The 18,956-nt window shown below is 39.3% G+C and overlaps 1 protein-coding gene across 5 annotated transcripts in view; it reads right to left on the minus strand.

Moving 5' to 3' along the window:
• The window catches only part of JMJD1C (jumonji domain containing 1C), a 185,643-nt gene that overhangs the window by 30,632 nt on the left and 136,055 nt on the right, over window positions 1–18,956 (minus strand). For 3 of the 5 annotated variants that reach the window (XM_016185673.2, XM_060192673.1, XM_060192895.1), the window contains 6 exons: window positions 12,215–12,320; window positions 8,781–8,905; window positions 7,112–7,255; window positions 6,829–7,015; window positions 5,038–6,719; window positions 154–326 (listed from right to left, as the gene is read on the minus strand). In XM_016185673.2, coding sequence (XP_016041159.1) covers window positions 154–326; window positions 5,038–6,719; window positions 6,829–7,015; window positions 7,112–7,255; window positions 8,781–8,905; window positions 12,215–12,320 — 2,417 coding nt within the window. Of the gene's footprint in view, window positions 1–153; window positions 327–5,037; window positions 6,720–6,828; window positions 7,016–7,107; window positions 7,256–8,780; window positions 8,906–12,214; window positions 12,321–18,956 lie in introns of those variants that run through there. The other 2 variants (XM_060192737.1, XM_060192816.1) reach the window with 2 other exon arrangements.

Genomic DNA, 18,956 nt, shown 5'->3' on the forward strand with positions numbered 1-18,956 from the left:
AAGTGAAGTAAGAAAAACTGCAGAAAACTATACTGCCAAAAGCTATGTAGTATTGTAAGCCAATAGTAAGTAAATCAATAAAAATGTTACTTAAAAGTAAGCATAAGCCAAATATTGACATATTTGTCAATCCTAAGCATTGGTGAAACTCACTCTTTATGATGATCTACTAAACTCTTTGTCAATGGTGGACTGGAATGTGTGGTAATTTTAAGAGGTCGATGAGGCTCTGCACTGGAAGGCCTGACAGGAATGTGACTAAGTAGCCCGATACCATCCGCTGAGGTCACAGGGGTAGGTTGATGTAACCAAGGACTGGGAGAATTCTATTTGGAAGGGGGGAAAAAAAAATCAAACTTCAGTGCCTAGAGAAAATTTAAACACAGTAGCACAGAAAAAGTTAGTAGCAGTATATTTATAAAGCACATGACATTTCCAAAATGAATCATATAAGCAATATTCAGAGTTTACATATCCAATATAATTAAATGGATTTTTCCATATAATGTAGAAAACTGATCACATTAAAATAGTAATTTCCAGAAATCTATTGGTATTTATTTGACTGAAAGCAGATCTTGTTGTCATTATCTTTAGCTCACATTTGAACCCAGCTTATAGGCTTTCCCAAGATTCTAACACAAAGTGAACATAAGTTGCTAATAAACAGGAATTTTAGGTGCCAGGAAGTGGTACAACTGGTTGAGAACATATTACAATGCTCAAAGACCCAGGTTCAAGTCCCCACCTGCAAGAAGGAAGCTCTGCAAGTACTGCAGGTATCTCCCTCGCTGTCTCTCCTTCTTTCCCTTTCCTCTCAGTTTGTTTTTATACACAAAAAAACGTTTTTTTAAAATAAACAAATTTTTATTCCTAAAATATATTTCACCAGGAAAGAAATGAAAATCAAGTTTATTTAACAAAATTTTGGTCAGCAAAAGAAAGGATTTTTTGGGAGTCGGCAGTAGCGCAGCGGGTTAAGCACAGGTGGCGCAAAGCACAAGGACTGGCGTAAAGATCCCAGTTCAAGCTCCTGGCTCCCCACCTGCAGGGGAGTCACTTCACAGGTGGTGAAACAGGTCTGCAAGCATCTATCTTTCTCTACCCCTCTGCCTTCCCCTCCTCTCTCCACTTCTCTCTGTCCTATCCAACAACAACAACTATAACAATAAAAAAACCAAGGGCAACAAAAGGGAATAAATAAATAAATGATTTTTTTCAGTATAATACTCTGCATAGAACTGGCAGAAAATTACACTTCCAAGACCCAGTTGTACTTAATTTCACTCTAAGTTATAAACATTGTTGGACCATTGAATGTGGTGCTGTAAAGGTCTATTAAATTGATCATTCATATATTTGGTATGCCTTTTGCAGCATTCTGGTGACATCAACATCTAAGCTGAAACTGAACTATCTAATGACATACATAAAGGCTGTTACTGGGAGTAGGGTGGTAGCACAGCGGGTTAAGTGCAGGTGGCGCAAAGCACAACAACGGGCATCAGGATCCTGGTTCAAGGCCCAGGCTTCCCACCTGCAGGGGAGTCACTTCACAAGCAGTGAAGCAGATCTGCAGGTGTCTTTCTCTCCAGTCTTCCCCGCCTCTCTCCATTTCTCTCTGTCCTATCCAACAACAATGACATCAGTAACAACAATAAAACAACAAGGGCAACAAAAGGGAATCAATAAATAATAAATTTTTTTTTTTTAAAAAAAAGGCTGTTACTATACTAATACACTAGGTTCTTCTAGTTCAGCAAAAAATACCAAAGGTGGATATGTGGGTACATGGGTCTTATCAGGCTTGCTTTCAATTCAGTGAAGATATACTGATTAGTGACCCTTCCTGACTTCAAACACAAGCTGCACATTTTCTTTTTTAATACAGAGCTTCTTTTTTTATATTTATTTATTTTTACTAGAGCACTGTTCAGCTCTGGTTTACGGTGGTACGGGGGTGGGGGGATTGAACCTAGGACTTTGGAGCCTCAGGCACTGAGAGTTGCTTTGCATTAACTATTATGCTATTTACCCCCTCCTGTACATTTTCTATAGTAAGATTTCATCTACTACAAGGTCAGTTGCATCATCAAGAATGGGAAACTTGGGGAGTCGGGTGGCAGACCAGCGGGTTAAGTGCACGTAGCACAAAGCATTACTGGACCAGCGTAAGGATCCCGGTTTGAGCCCCCGGCACCCCACCTGCAGGGGAGTCACTTCACAGGCGGTGAAGCAGGTCTTCGGGTGTCTATCTTTCTCTACCCCCGTCTTCCCCTCCTCTCCCCATTTCTCTCTGTCCTGTCCAACAACAATAATAACTATAACAATAAAACAACAAGGGCAACAAAAGGGAATCAATAAATAAAGAATGGGAAACTTATGATCAATGCAAATGTAATTCTTCTAAAAGTGAGATCCTGTCAACAATATATATGGGAATGTTGGTGCAGAAGAAACTGTGATGTTCTTGAATCTTAAAACCAAAACATACGGAAAATGAAGTAGAAAGGGGTGGACTTTTCCTTAGTCCAGACTGAGTGAGAGGAAGAAAAGGACAGAAACCTTAACGCTGCAGAACTGCTTGTGACCCTTCCCCTTTGCGTGATTATTTCCCATATGTAATTGGGAGCTTAAGCCTTGGTTCTAATACACAGTTAAATGGGCACTTTATTAAGTAGGCTCTTCTTTGAGCCAAAGGGGTTGATATTTGGAGTGAGGCTAAACCAGAAACACATATCCTTGAAAACTGTTACAATTACATCCAAGCACCACTAACATTACACTTGGTGACATAGGCCAACAATCACAACATGTGAACTACAGTACTCAGGAAAATATTGCTGTTCCAAGTACTAACAAGTCATGTCAAACTCTAACAGGAGGAATAACATCCTTACATCTTCTAATGCTACTGCGAGAACAGTATTCTCCCTCAATAAACAAGAAACTCACTAACACTGCCTACCAAGTCACCTCTTTCTATAAAATACTAGAGATCATGCCTAACTTGAGAGAGGTGCCAAAAAATATTCATCTTCATTTTAACATTATTCACAATAACTTGGTATAGAAGTTAACACAAAACTCCATCTAATCAATGGATCATTTTCTAACAAAATACACATGGTAACATGGCAGACACACGCAACGGAATACTATGTAGTTTAAGCCACAAAAAGTCAATACACTCTCAAGTCAGAAGCAGAAAGGATGAGGCAGGTGCCATTCAAAGGGCAGTTTTAACTTTGCACCATGAAAATGCTATAAAGGTCTGTTGTACAACAATGCAAATTTCCATCATGCTAAACAGGACACTTAAAAGTGACCCTGATGGCAATCTGGGAAGTGGTACTATAGCAGAACCCTGGATACAGACATGAGGCCCTAAGTTCAATTTATGGCATCCACACATGACAAGAGTGTTCTTGGGCGGGGCTAGATAGCATAATGGTTATGCAAAGAGACTCATGGCTGAGGCTCTAGTGCCTTGAATCTCCTGCATCAGCATAAGCCAGAGCTGAGCAGTGCTGATTTAAAAAAAAAAAAAGAAAGAAAGAAAAACAAAGAGTGGTCTCCTCTTTACCTACCTCTCATGAAATAAATCTTTTAAAAATGATGACAAGTTTATTTTTATGTATTTTAACCACAATATAAGTAAATAAAGATGTCTAATAAGGTCCAGGAAGATACTCTATGAGCAACCTGAGTTCTATTAGGACTAAGATGTATCCTAGAATTTATTTTTGTCTGTTAAAAGAGTTTTTTGCCTTTAATTTGTAATTGCCCAAACTGGGAAGCAACCCAGATGGCCAGAGACAGATGAGCGGCTAAAAATCTGTGGTATATATACATATGATGGAATTCAGCTGTTAAAAACAATGAAGTCGTCTCCTTGCATCATCTTGGATGGAACTGGAACACATATTAAGTGAGATAAGCCAATAATAAAAAAAAAAGGACAAATATCGGATGATCTTATCACTCATAAGTGAGACCTAATAATTAGGAACAGGGAGGAAAAAAGCAAAAGTGAACTGTGAACTGGTCATGGTATATTGCATCAGAACAAGGAATTCTGGGGGGTGGAGGGGTTCAGAGGGTTGGAAGAGAACTGGTGCCAGGTGCATAATGAAAATATAGGCACATGACAATGACTGCATGATAAAGCATTAACCCTCTCAGTAAAAGTAAAAAACAGTGTCAAATGCATCATAAACAAGGAGAATATGAGAAACTGTAATAACCAAGAGGATTTTAAGTAAACATAACACAATTTAATGTGATATCCTAAATGGACTACTGGATCAAAAAAAAATAGCGTTAGGGATAACTTAGGTTTAAAAAAAGTTTTGTGCTTTTCTCGCACACTATTTCTCTTTCCTTATTTTTTAAATTTCAGGTCGAAACAAGAGACAGCACAACACCATGAAGCTTTCCTGATGTAGATGCTCCCATAAGGTACTGAAGAGCGTGAATGAATATATGAGAGAGAGAGAGAGAGAGAGAGAGAGAGAGAGAGACTGAAACCCTGAGCATGGAAAATGTCTGCTCTACCAGGTAAGCTATTTACTAAGTCTATTTCCTTGAAATTAATAATGACATCCATTATCATACTTGATATTACTGGTTTTTTATATTTTACTTAAATATGGGGAAAGGGAGAGAGAAAGGGAGAGGGAGAGAGAGAGAAAAAAACACTAGACATCACTCTGGCACATGTGCTGCTGGGGACTGAACTCAGGATCTCATGCTTGAGAATCCAGTGCTTTATCCACTGTGCCACTGCCTGAACCACTACTAGTGTTGTTTAATATATTTGGTGCCTACTTCTTAAAGGCACCACCCATGATGGAATAAGAAGTCTTATTTAACACATGAACATAATGTATCTAACTGGAAATATAACAACTTAAAAAAAAAGTTGCTAAGACACATCTAAGGCCTTACATTCTTACACAAAACTGGTGCAGCCACATGTTGACTAGTACTTATAACATATATATCGATACAAGGTAAAAGCACAGTGTAACTTACCCTCCTTAGGGAAGAATCAGCATTAACTGCATTTTCTGGATGAACCCATTTAGAAGAAGGTAAACCAAGTCCTGAGTAGGCATGTGTTCCATTTGGATATTGCCAAATAATTGGATAAAGTCCAAGTTGATTATATGCAGCAGACGGATGGGCTTGTCCAAGAAGATGAGGTGACTGGTGCTGTAACAACTGTTGCTGTTGCTGGTGTGCTAATGCTAAGTGGCTCAAGCTGCTGGCATGGGCAGTCTCTAACCGTGGATGGCCACCAAGTAAGGAAGCAGCAGGCACACCAGGTAAAACTGCTGGAAGCAAATGAGGGTGGTGGACAGCATGGTGCGGAGCGCTAGCTAGCGGGTGTGTGTTAATGGTTGGCAATGGAGTTTGACTGGATGATCCAGCTAGTAAGTGGGGTGCAGGGTTTAAGGCAGGGTGATGTGTAGCTGGATTTAAACAGGCTCTATGGGCTGAAGAGTGAATAGGAAATGGATGCTGGTTTAAGAAAGGTGAAATGTGATTAGCTCCCGTTTCTGACCCAATAAGTGCAGGATCTCTGTAAACTGTGAAATGCTCATTTTTATCAATTATGAGAGGACTCTTTGTAGCTTCCAATGTATTGCCTCGAGTAGAAACTGGATGAAAACTGCACCTTGATAACTCATGTTCTACCTTATTTGCCAGCCTCCTTTCACTAGCAGTCTGGTTGTTTGTGTAAGTGGGTTTAGACTTTACAGAATCAGGAGAGTGGGTCATTTTAGGCTTAACTACTTCAGGTGAAGGATTGGATTTTGTCTTGTGACCATCGACTGTAGCATTCAGTTTAGATTTTGTAGTCTCTGGGGGTGGACTTCGCTTACGTGGCTTATCTTCTGTGACAGGAACTATACTTAAAGAAGACATATAAGAGGCATACTGATTTTTTTCTTTTTCCGCATTTAGGTGATCATTTCCTGAAGAAGCATTCCTAACACCTGGCTGGGTTAAATCTACTTTAACAGCATCGCCAACCCAGTTCTGATCAGCATCTTGCTTTACTGTTTCCAAGTATTTTGTATTTGCAGTAGAATGTTTTGAATCGCTAACATTAGGATCCATTTTCTGAAATGACTGAAGGCCAAATGTGCTCGAGTTTTCCTGAGTCACCTTTTCTGAATTAGCATCATTTGTAATGTCAATAACACATTTTGGTGTGGGTGGTCTGGATTCAAACTTCTCCTTTGGTAATAATTCTGCTGTATGTGTTTTTTCCATATTGCATTCCTGAAGTAAATCATTAGGATTATGATCAGAAAGTGTGGATTGTTCTGCTGAATGGATAATCACTTTGTCATGAAGGTGAGGGTCAACAGATTTCTGTTTCTCTGATAATTCGTGTTTTTTATCTTCCAGCATTTGATCCCACGGAGCCTGGCTACCTATTAGTGTCTCTTCTCCAGCCTTCTCATTATTCTGGGATTTTCCTTCTTCTCCAATTATCTTTGAAGTGTTTTTAGTTTTCAACTCATTCTCTGACTTCTGCTCTGAGGAATTATTTATTATTCTCTTACTTGAATTTTCGGAGTCACTGCTCTCAGAAAAGTCTGAAACATTGTCAGTTCGCAGTCTTTTCATATTTAATTTCTTTTCATCCTCCTCGGGTTTCCTTCTTTTATTCATCGTTTGTTTATTTTTACCTTTAGAATTTTCTGTAAGAGTAAGAAAGAAAGGAGAATCTTATATTTATAGCAATGTTAAATAAGCATATATTAAATGCAGTTTTGTTTTTACTTTCCTTTTTAAAAAAGTGGGTCCTACCTCCTCGTGCTATATAATCATATTTTTCCTCCTTCATCTTTTCTTCATCTGGTATACTGCTATCTGAGCCCTTTCTCTTATTTGGGCGGCTATTTCTTTGTTGCTGGTGTGTATTCTGTTTTGGTACAGCAGCTTGGGAGTTCATTGCTGGTCTGGGACTATTTGCTTGGGCACGTGTATAATGACTCTAAAAATAACCAATTAAAAATGGTTGTTTACAATCTGATCCTGAGTAACCTAGGGTGAATATTTTATAATAATCCACCAGAAATAACATACATACGTGAACAGCGTTGTTATTTTGAATGGCACGAGACCTTCTTCGTGATGTAATACCAATATTTTCACCTTTTAACAAAGAGTGAACAACATCATCTAGAAAGGTCATTTGAACCATAGAAGGATCGACATTCTGTGGTTCTAGTACCTAATTCATAACATAAAATGAGAGAAATAAATCAGATCAGCTAGCCAACAGGAAATTACTGAATAAAAATGTTTGAGGTCAGTTTGGAATACATAATTAGTAAGGCACTGTCAGAATGCAATTAATCTATTTTAATCAATAAAGATTAGATATTTTTAATCTTCTAAAAATCTGCATTGAAATCTGAAGCATAAGCATAAGTCCCAGGTTCAATTCCCAGCATCACACTAGTTCTCACAATTCCTCTCATAAATCATAAAACAGTAACTTCTGAAACCTACTGTCCGCTAATAAAAACAACAAAAGAAAAAAAGAAAAAAAACAAAAGAAGGGCTGGGGAGACAGCATAATGGTTATGCATTTCTAGACCTGAGGCTCTGAGTTCCCAGATTCAATCCTAGCACCACCTTAAGCCAGAGCTGAGTAGAGCTCTGGTTAAAATAATGTAAATAAATAAAACAAACAGGAGCTGGACAGTGGCACACTCTGAGTACATTTATTAACATGCATAAGGATCCAGGTTCAAGCCCCTGATCCCCAGCTGCAGGGTGGAAGCTGCACGAGTAGCAATGAAATGGTGTGAGTGATTTAACCTTATGACTAGCCCTCCGAAGCTTATGCTCTCATTTCCCACAATAAAACTTAAGGGAGCATACCAAGCCTGAAGTTTTACATGGAAAGAACTAAAGTATGCATTCAAGTTTTCATCAGTGAGAAGCCAATTTAGAAGTGATTTCATTACTGGAGAAAAAGATAAAACTTGGGGCCAGTGGTGGCGCACCTGGTTGAGTGCACATGTTACAATCCACAAGGACCCAGGTTCAAGCCCCCAGTCCTCAACTGCAGGGGGAAAGCTGTGCAAGTGATGAAGCAGTACTAAAGGTCTCTCTCTGTTGCTCTCCATATTTCCCCCTCCCTCTTGATTTCTGTCTCTAGCCAATAAATTTTTTAAGAGATTAAAAAAATAAATAAGAGAAATGGGGGCTGGGTGGTGGCGCACTTGGTTGAATGTATGTTACAATGCCCAAGGACCCAGGTTCAAGCCCCCAGTCCCACCTGCAGGGGGAAGCTTTGTGAGTGGTGAAGCAGTGCTGCAGGTGTCTGTCTCTTCTTCTCTATCACCCTCTTCCCTCTAGATTTCTGCCTGTCTCTATCCAATAAATAAAATAAAAAAATTAAAAAGCAAAAAAAAAAAAAAAAAAAAAAAGAAACAAAACAAAGTATAACTATGAAAATTTTTAGCTGGCTTTATGATGTACTTTAAAAAAAAAAGACTAATCAATAAAAAGTAGAGGAAACTATGAAACCTGTATTTACAGGGATTAATTTTATCATTGTAATAATTAGGCAATCCTGTGACCTAATGTGACTACTTCATAACACCAGATTTACTTAATAACTGATTATGTGATTCCAAAAACCAGAGATGAAAATTATTTAATACCAGTCCGTTGGTTTATTTTGGGTATATAGGAGGCAGGAATATTTAAACTTTAAATACCTCTTTTCAAAAATATTACTTTACCTGATCATTCATAACGATCATGGTGCGAGTGAGGAGATCATGATGAGTAATTATGCCAGTAAACCACTGGGTGGCAGAGTCTTGTCTATATACTCTTACTCTGTATCCATTTAAGGAATAAGGACCTTAAAAAACACAAGAAATAGGGATGTCTTAAATAGAAATTTCTCAGCCAACATCATACTCAATGGTGAAAAACTGGAAGCATTTCCACTCAGATCAGGTACTAGACAGGGCTGCCCACTATCACCATTACTATTCAACATAGTGTTGGAAGTCCTTGCCATAGCAATCAGGCAGGAGCAAGGAATTAAAAAGATACAGATTGGAAGATAAGAAGTCAAACTCTCCTTATTTGCAGATGACATGATAGTATACATGGAAAAACCTAAGGAATCCAGCAAGAAGCTTTTGGAAATCATCAGGCTATACAGTAAGGTGTCAGGCTATAAAATTAACATTCAAAAGTCAGTGGCATTCCTCTATGCAAACACTAAGTTAGAAGAAATTGAAATCCAGAAATCAGTTCCTTTTTCTATAGCAACAAAAACTATAAAATATCTAGGAGTAAACCTTACCAAAGAAGTGAAAGACTTGTATACTGAAAATTATGAGTCACTACTCAAAGAAATTGAAAAAGACACAAAGAAGTGGAAAGATATTCCATGTTCATGGGTTGGAAGAATTAACATAATCAAAATGAATATACTGCCCAGAGCCATATACAAATTTAATGCTATTCCCATCAAGATCCCAAGCACATTTTTTAGGAGAACAGAACAAATGCTACAAATGTTTATCTGGAACCAGAAAAGACCTAGAATTGCCAAAACAATCTTGAGAAAAAAGAACAGAACTGGAGGCATCACACTCCCAAATCTCAAACTGAATTATAGGGCCATTGTCATCAAAACGGCTTGGTACTGGAACATGAACAGACACACTGACCAGTGGAATAGAATTGAGAGCCCAGAAATGAGGCCCCACACATATGGACATCTAATCTTTGACAAAGGGGCCCAGACTATTACATGGGGAAAGCAGAGTCTCTTCAACAAATGGTGTTGGAATAAATGGGTTGAAACATGCAGAACAATGAAACTGAGCCACTGTATTTCACCAAATACAAAAGTAAATTCCAAGTGGATCAAAGACTTGGATGTTAGATCACAAACTATCAGATACTTAGAGGAAAATATTGGCAGAACTCTTTTCCGCATAAATTTTAAAGACATTTTCAATGAAACGAATCCAATTACAAGGAAGACTAAGGCAAGTATAAACCTATGGGACTACATCAAATTAAAAAGCTTCTTCACAGCAAAAGAAACCACTACCCAAACCAAGAGACCCCTCACAGAATGGGAGAAGATCTTTACATGCCATACATCAGACAAGAGTTTAATAACCAACATATATAAAGAGCTTGCCAGACTCAACAACAAGACAACAAATAACCCCATCCAAAAATGGGGGGAGGACATGGACAGAATATTCACCACAGAAGAGATCCAAAAGGCTGAGAAACACATGAAAAAATGCTCCAAGTCTCTGATTGTCAGAGAAATGCAAATAAAGACAACAATGCGGTATCACTTCACTCCTGTGAGAATGTCATACATCAGAAAATGTAACAGCAGCAAATGCTGGAGAGGGTGTGGGGTCAAAGGAACCCTCCTATACTGCTGGTGGGAATGTCAATTGGTCCAACCTCTGTGTAGAACACTCTGGAGAACTCTCAGAAGGCTAGAAATGGACCTACCCTATGACCCTGCAATTCCTCTCCTGGGCATATATCCTAAGGAACCCAACACATCCATCCAAAAAGATCTGTGTACACATATGTTCTTGGCAGCACAATTTGTAATAGCCAAAACCTGGAAGCAACCCAGGTGTCCAACAACAGATGAGTGGCTGAGCAAGTCGTGGTCTATATACACAATGGAATACTACTCAGCTGTAAAAAATGGTGATTTCACCGTTTTCAGCCGATCTTGGATGGACCTTGAAAAAATCATGTTGAGTGAAATAAGTCAGAAACAGAAGGATGAATACGGGATGATCTCACTCTCCGGCAGAAGTTGAAAAACAAGATCAGAAAAGAAAACACAAGTAGAACCTGAAATGGAACTGGCATATTGCACCCAAGTAAAAGACTCTGGGGTGGGTGGGGAGAATACAGGTCCATGAAGGATGATAAATGACATAGTGGGGGTTGTATTGTTAAATGGGAAACTGGGGAATGGTATGCATGTACAAACTATTGTATTTACTGTTGATTGTAAAACATTAATTCCCCAATAAAGAAATAAATTTAAGAAAAAAAAAGAAATTTCTTCATTTAAGGCTACAGCACCATGAATACGCCCCATTTTCAGAAGCCAAGCAGAGTTGGGTCTGGTTAGTACTTGGGTGAGAGGACTACTTCTCAGAAGAAATATTAGATAAATGACAGATGATTAAGATGCACAAAAATTTCATGGTGAAAATGGCTAGAAAGCAGTTAAGTCTAAGAACTGATGGAAGGTGAGTGAGTGAACGGGACGAGCAGGAACCACCAATCTGATTGCTGCTAGAGGTGACAGGTACAGGAAAGTCACTGAAATAGTCTATTTCTTTGTATGTTTCAAAGTCTCTGTATAGAAAAAAATTAATATTTATCCTGTAAATTTAGCAAATTCTTTAATGATATAAATATCCACAAAAGAAAATAAGGGAAAACACACAAAGCAGAACTGGGACTGGAGTTTGTGTACTGCACCAAGTAAAAGATTCTGGGGTAGGGAGAGAAGAGTACAGGTCCTGGAAAAGGATGACTGAGGACCTAGTGGGGGTTGTATTGTTATGTGGAAAACATTGTTATGTGAGAAATGTTATGCATGTACAAACTATTGTATTTACTGTTGAGAATAAAACATTAATCCCTCATTAAAGGGGGAAAAAAGATTCTGAGGTGGGGGTTGGGGAGAGCTTCAGGTCCTGGAACAAGATGACAGGGAAGGACCTGGTAGGTGGTTACAGTGTTATATGGAAAGCTAGGAAATATTACACATGGACCAACTATTGTATTTTACTGTCAATGCAAACTATTAACCCCCACCACCAATAAAGGGACAAATAAATAAGTAAAAACAAAATAGCACAACTTGTATATGATCTCTGTTAATGTCTCACTTACATGACATTAAAGTGGGCCCAGGAGGTAGAATAGTGGATAAAGTTTTGGACTTTTGGGAGCCAGGTGGTAACTCAGCGGGTTAAGCACGGGTGGCGCAAAGCGCAAGGACCAGCATATCCACATACCTGTTCAAGCCAGTTAACAATAGTATTCCTCAAAAACAAACTGTGCCTTTGTATGCTGCTGAGCAATCAAAACTAAACAGGAAAAACTGCACTCCCTTATCTACCTTCAAAAGTATAATCTGAAGAGTTACCTTGCATAAAAATCTCCTGAGCCTTTTGTTCCTTTACCCAGATTTTCACTTCCTCTTGAAGTTGCGGGTTGTCCCTGAGAACTGGGTGTAGGCTGTCTACGTCGTCCTAGAATTACAGATTGAGAGGTTCATGTTAGGTTCTGTAACTCACCTTCTATATGTTCTAAGGCCAGAAGAAAATCCTCTTGCCTAATGTATACAAAAACACAATTTTGTTCAATAGCAATTACAAGCACAAGAAATTAATCCATGGTGTGGTTTGGACACTGACAGCAATATACCCAATCAATGTTTACTAGTGTGTTTTCTAACCTTATGGCCTTATTCAAGTCACCTTTATGTATTTTTTTATTTCTAAAAAAGGAAGACACTGACAAAACCATAGGGTACAACTCCACAAAATTCCCACCACCAGAACTCCACATCCCATCCCCTTTCCTGATAGCTTCCCTGTTCTTTATCCCTCTGGGAGCATGGACCCAAGGTCATTATGGGATGCAGAAGGTGGAAAAAGGCAATAGAAGCAATATACAAACTGAAGAACATGAGGTCAATTAAGGTCAGCAACAAAGGAGTCAACTTACATAGTTTAGTGACCACACACACACACACACACACACACACACACACACACACACATACTGGTACATACTTAACTTGTCATAATGCCTAAAACATCAAGAATTTTAAATTTCAAGTGGCATTAGCCACTGTCGATTTAAATGTCATTAAATTCAGTGACTACTTAGTCATCTTACTAGTAATATCCATATCACTGCTAAATTTTTATTTCCAAGCCAGTGTCAAATTTAGGCAATTAAAATGGCATTACTGGGTGGGTGAAACAGCATAGTGGTTATGCAGACTCTCATGCCTGGGACTCAATCCCCCAGACCATCTTAAGCCAAAGCTACACGCACACGCACACACACATTATTGATGATATTATCCTCATAACAGCTTGATCTAAGAACAGAGAAAATGAGTTTTCTCTCCTTGGAGATGCTAATTACAGTCACATGGTTTCCCAAATCTGTGGGCACCCTGATTTAGCTGTCTTTCTGTTCTTGTCTAAGTACTTCTGATGTTCCTGTATCGGAAGCCCTATAACATATTTTCTTTTTGTAAAAAAAGTAAACAACAACAACAAAACCCCACCCTATTTATTTATGAGAGAGAGAAACAGAGGGGGGGTATTAATCAGAGCATCACTGGTACGTACAATGTGATGCTGGGGACCAAATGCCTGATAAACATGTTAGCAATCTCTTAGTATACTTAGCTAACCTCGTCATTTTAGAAATAAAATATTAACAGAAGTTCAGGTTCTCTCTTAATAACAATCAAGTATAGAACAGAACACAAGACATTCTATTTCCCAAGGAAATCCATGACTACTTTTAAAGAGCCCTAACACCTATCAAAAATTTTTGAGGTCTTTTCAGTTTAGTTTCCACATACACAAGCTGGTCTCTCTTCTCTCTGTAAGTCCTACAAACACTGAACTCTAGTTTTGGTTTTCTGTAGCCTTATCTTCTCTAAACAACAACCTTTATTACAACTGCTTTTTCACTAAAAAAAATACGTTTACTTTCCACAAAAAATAAGTAATTTGTCAAGAAAACTTCACAAAATATGAGGTTACTAATAACTTACAAATTAACTATAATCTATTGCTCTTGGGTCATTAAAATTTGGGGGATCTCCATCACCTGGGGCCCTAGTCAGGGAGTCCTGGGATTCCCACACAGACATGATGGACTCAGACCTCTAACAGATCCCTTGCTCCAGAGTCACTGGTCATCTCCATCAGGAACAACATAATGGTACCCTCTGCGGGCCCCTACAGGACCTTGTCCTCAATGTGGACCAACAATGGTAGGGACAGCCCCATTTTCTGAAGGGAGATTGGGCAACAAACTCAACCACTCAAGGAAGATGGGTCCTGAAATTAGTACAACCTGGAATGTTCCTAGCCATGACCACAGAATGCGAGCTCAGACCTACAGAGATGCGGAGGTTACATAGGCTTCTGTGCTGAATATGGGCCCCAGTTCAAATTGATGGGGTTTACAGTCAACAATATTTATACACCTTTCCCATATTTGGGAGCTACTCTCTTCCCTGATCCAGCTTCCTAGCCCTTTTTCAAACTATGACACCATCTCCCCAGACAATATCTTGGGTCCATCTGCATGCTAGCTGTCAGACTCAGGGAAAAACTAATAAAGCCACGGGCCCCTTGGACTATACTTAAAATAGACCTACAAGCTTTTTCCAAAATAGAGACCCCAAATTTTCATCTGCATTATTCTTGCTTTTAGGTTCATGATTAGTCAACAATTTGTTCTGCTTTATATCTTAACTCTTTTTCAGCCACCAGGTTCCAGATGCTAGCATGATGCCAACCTGACTTCCCTGGGCAGACGATCCCAGCAGGTGTCCTGAAGCCCCAACCCACTAGGAAGAGAGAGAGGCAAGCCGGGAGTATGGATCGACTTGCCAATGCCCATGTTCAGTGGGGAAGCAATTACAGAAGTCAGACCTTCTACCTTCTGTACCCCATAATGACCCTGGGTCCATACTCCCAGAGGGATAAAGAATAGGAAAGCTGTTCAAGGGAAGGGCTGGGATAGGGAGTTTTAGTGGTGGGAATTGTACCTCTCTCATCCTATGGTTTTGGCCAATATTTCCATTTTATAAATAAAAATTTAAAAAACTTGGGGGGGGGGTCTATTGCTGCACAGTAAGTCCTTTGTAGATAATACAGATATGTATGGCCTGTAATCAGTTTTCATGTACTGAAATTTTACAATTTAAAATCACTGAGATAAGTTATTTTCTCAAGATTTACATTTACTTATTTATTTATTCAACAGGCTACAACAATGGACTACATTTCCAAGATTATTAGGTAACATAAACATGTCTACTAAAAGACGGTAGACTTACTATCCAGTATAAAAGCATACCATTAAAAACTGATAATGGGGTGGGGGTGGAAGGCAACAGGTTATTATGGAGCAAAGATCCACAGACCAGCGCAAGGATCCTGGTTTGAGCCCCAGTTCCCCACCTGTGGGTATGCGTCCCCTTCACAAGGGGTGAAGCAGGTCTGCAGTGTCTATCTTTCTCTCCCCTTCTGTCCTATTCTACAACAACAAGAATGATAAAGAACAAGGGCAACAAATGGGAAAAATTAGCCTGCAGGAGCAGTGGATTTCTAGTGCAGGCACTTGGGCCTAAGCAAAAATAACCCTGGAGGGAAAGAAAAAAAAGTAATGGGGAGGCCAGGAGGTGACACAGCAGGTTAAGTACTATGCACAAGGACCCATGCTCGAGCCCCCACCCCCCACTTGCAGCAGGGACACCTAATCAGTGAAGTAGGTCTGCAGGGGTCTTTCTCTCCATCAGATAAAAGTCAGGGGAGAAAAAAAAATGTTCTCTAGGAGTAGCGGATTCATAGTGCCAGCACTGAGCCCCAGCAATAACCCTGGAGGCAATAACCAACCAAACATAATAAAAAAAAATAATAATGGGGGCCAGGCAGTGGTATACTTGGGTTGAGCACACACATTACCATGTGCAGGGACCCCGGTTTGAGCCCACACTCCTCATCTGCAGGGGGAGTAATTCACCAGTGGCAAAGCAGGTCTACAGGTGTCTTTCTATTCTCTCTCAATGTCTCTGTCCTATCAAGCAAAACAGAAAAAAAAAAGACCAAGGGAAAAACGACCACCAGGAGCAATGGATTTTTAATGCCAGCACCAAACTCCAGCAATAACCCCAGTAGGGAAAAAAAGATAACGTGGGGTAAGTAAAATAGCAAACCTGGAGGTCACATAGGCTCCTAAGCTGAATATGGGCCTCAGAGCACATCAAATTGATGGGGTTTACAGTCAACAATATTTACCCACCTTTCCCGTATTTGGGAGCTACTCTCTTCCCTGACCCAGCTTTCTGGTCCTTCTGCCTGCCATGACATCACCTCACCATAAAATATGCCTACCAGCTATCTACAAAATGGAGGAGCCCCAACTCTTCATCTGCACTATTCCAGTCTTTAAGTTCATGATTGGTCAACAACTTGTTTGGTTCAAACCCCTGGGCCCCTGCCAAAAAAAAAAAAAAAAAAAACAAAGAAAGAAAGAAAGAATTTTTGGAAGCAACAATTCTCAGTTTATGTAGATTAGTTCAGTATGATTTTAGGCATTAAGAATTAAAAATTAAGAATTTTAAGTTGAAACTTTGGCTGTCTTTTTTGAGGTTTCAATTTTATTTTTGCTTTTGAGTGATAATTTTTGGTGAAAATTTCTTGTCTAAAATAATTTTTTAAAATCAGATTGTGTCACAGTTACCTAACCAAATACCTTGAAATGGTCAGCTGGTCCTTGTATGTATGCAAGTAATACCAAATAGGTGCTGTTTTTAATTTGGCGCCACAGAGTGAACCCGATGCTTCACTAACACACAGTGGCTATGAGCGAGCAGCCTCTGCAAACAATCTTCTTCTTCTTTAGAGGAAGGAGAGCAGGAGCACAGGACCATCATACGGAGCCTCACTTAGTGCCAGGGTTGAGACTCGGGCCCTCAGACGTGGTAAAAACCTATGTTCACAGCAGCACAATTTGTAATAGCCAAAAACCTGGAAGCAACCCAGGTGGTCCAACAACCACTGAGTGGCTGGCTGAGTAAGTCGTGGTCTATATAAGCAATGGAATACTACTCAGCTACTAAAAATGGTGAATTCATTTTGGATGGAACTTGAAGGAACCATGTAAAGTGAGATCAGCCAAAAAGAAAAGGATGAATATGAGATGACTCTCATGCTTGAGGCTCCAAAGTCCCAGGTTCAATCCCCCACACCACCATAAGCCAGAGCTGAGCAGTGCTCTAGTGTTTAAAAAAAAAAAAAAAAAGGACAAAAAGCAGAACACACAAAGTAGAACTTGAACTGGGTTTAGTGTAATGTACCAAAGTAAAGGACTCTGGGGGGTGAGGTTCGGGTTCTCGTACACGATAATGGAAGAGAATCTAGGTATTGGGGGGGGGGGCATGTGAGTGTTATGCAAAAAACTTCCATTTAGTACATGTTACAAATGTACCAACTACTGTATTTATTGTTAAGACTGTAAACCATTAATCCCCCAATAAAAAATTTAAAATAGAAGGGGAAACAAAACAGAACTTGGTCAGATTGGGCTTGGTCTACTGCACTGAAGTAAAGGACTTGGGGTGGGGGGCTTAGGTCCTGGTACATGATGGAAGAGGAGGACCTAGGTGGGGGGGGGGGTTGGAGTGTTTTGCAGAAAACATTAATTTTACACATGTACCAACAATGTATTTACTGTTGACTGTAATTATCAATCCTCTCCAATAAAAGTGTTTGCTATAATTTAGATGGAAATAGAAGATTACACTAAATGAAATAAGCCAGAAGGAAAAAGACAAATACAGATGATCTCACTCAGGTGTGGAATTTAGGAAGAGAAGCAAAGGACAGGGTGAAACATTAGTGAACTTTTGGTTTAAATCAATGGATATGAGTAAATTAATTAATCAGAAAGGGAAAGGGAGTTCCGGTGGATTAGAAGGGACTTGAGTACCGCCCAGAAAATGGGAGTAGTGACAGGTGTGGCTTGGAAAGGTGGAGGCTCAGGTGTTAAATGCTAGCTGTGGCTGAGATCTGACTCTTTCTGTCCAGGTCATCCTGTGAGTATTAACCGTGCTTCCCCCATCTCTCTCTCTCTCTCTCTTTCCCTCCCTCCCTCCCTCATGTTAAGACATGTGAATGTTCTCAATTTTCCCAAATAAAATTTAAAATTCTTGGGAGTCAGGCGGTAGTGCAGCAGGCTAAGCACAGGTGGTGCAAAGTGCAAGGACAGGCATAAGGATCCCAGTTCGAGCCCCCGGCTCCCTACCTGCAGAGGAGTCGCTTCACCAGCGGTGAAGCAGGTTTGCAGGTGTCTGTCTTTCTCTCCCCCTCTGTCTTCCCCATCTCTCTCCATTTCTCTGTCCTATCCAACAACGACATCAATAACAATAAAAACTACAACAATAAAACAAGGGCAACAAAGGGGAATAAAGAAATATTTTTAAAATTAAAAAAAAAAATCCTGGAAAAGAAAGGGAGTGGGGTCTTGGGTGCACAATGCCCAAGAGTGGAGGGAGATGGCACTTTAATGGTCAGTAAGGTATGCTTTGAGAAGCAAAATTTAAAAAGGGGGAAGGCATTTTGCAAATAAAAATATTTTGAATAATGGTGATTTTAAGTTAATACTAATTTAATTTTCTTTATTATGAAGGTGTGTGTGTGTGTGTGTGTGTGTGTGTGTATTTTAAGACACACAGAATGCCAAAGCTCAAACTCAAGACCTCATGCTTGACAGTGCAATACATCATGATCTACTTTACCACCTCTCAGGCCACTATGGTAAGTTTTATTTGAAGAAATTTTTATAGTTTCATTAGTAAATAGCAGCTGATAGTTACATGTTCATATTCCATATAACCTTTCTTAATTTAGAAATTTTTACACTGATATACCTCAAAATCCTCTGCATTTTACAGTTGATTTATACAAACACTTTAGATAGTTGTATCTAAAGAGAAAATCCAAAAATAGAATTAAGGCCTAGATAAAGATGTGTTGTTTAAAATAAGTCTATTAATAAGACAATTATGATTTAAATGGATGTTTTATGCAATCTGCTATTTAAATAAAAACGTTTGATTCTAAACT

This window comes from Erinaceus europaeus, chromosome 1 (assembly GCF_950295315.1).
Source record: "Erinaceus europaeus chromosome 1, mEriEur2.1, whole genome shotgun sequence".
Taxonomy (NCBI): Eukaryota; Metazoa; Chordata; class Mammalia; order Eulipotyphla; family Erinaceidae; genus Erinaceus; species Erinaceus europaeus.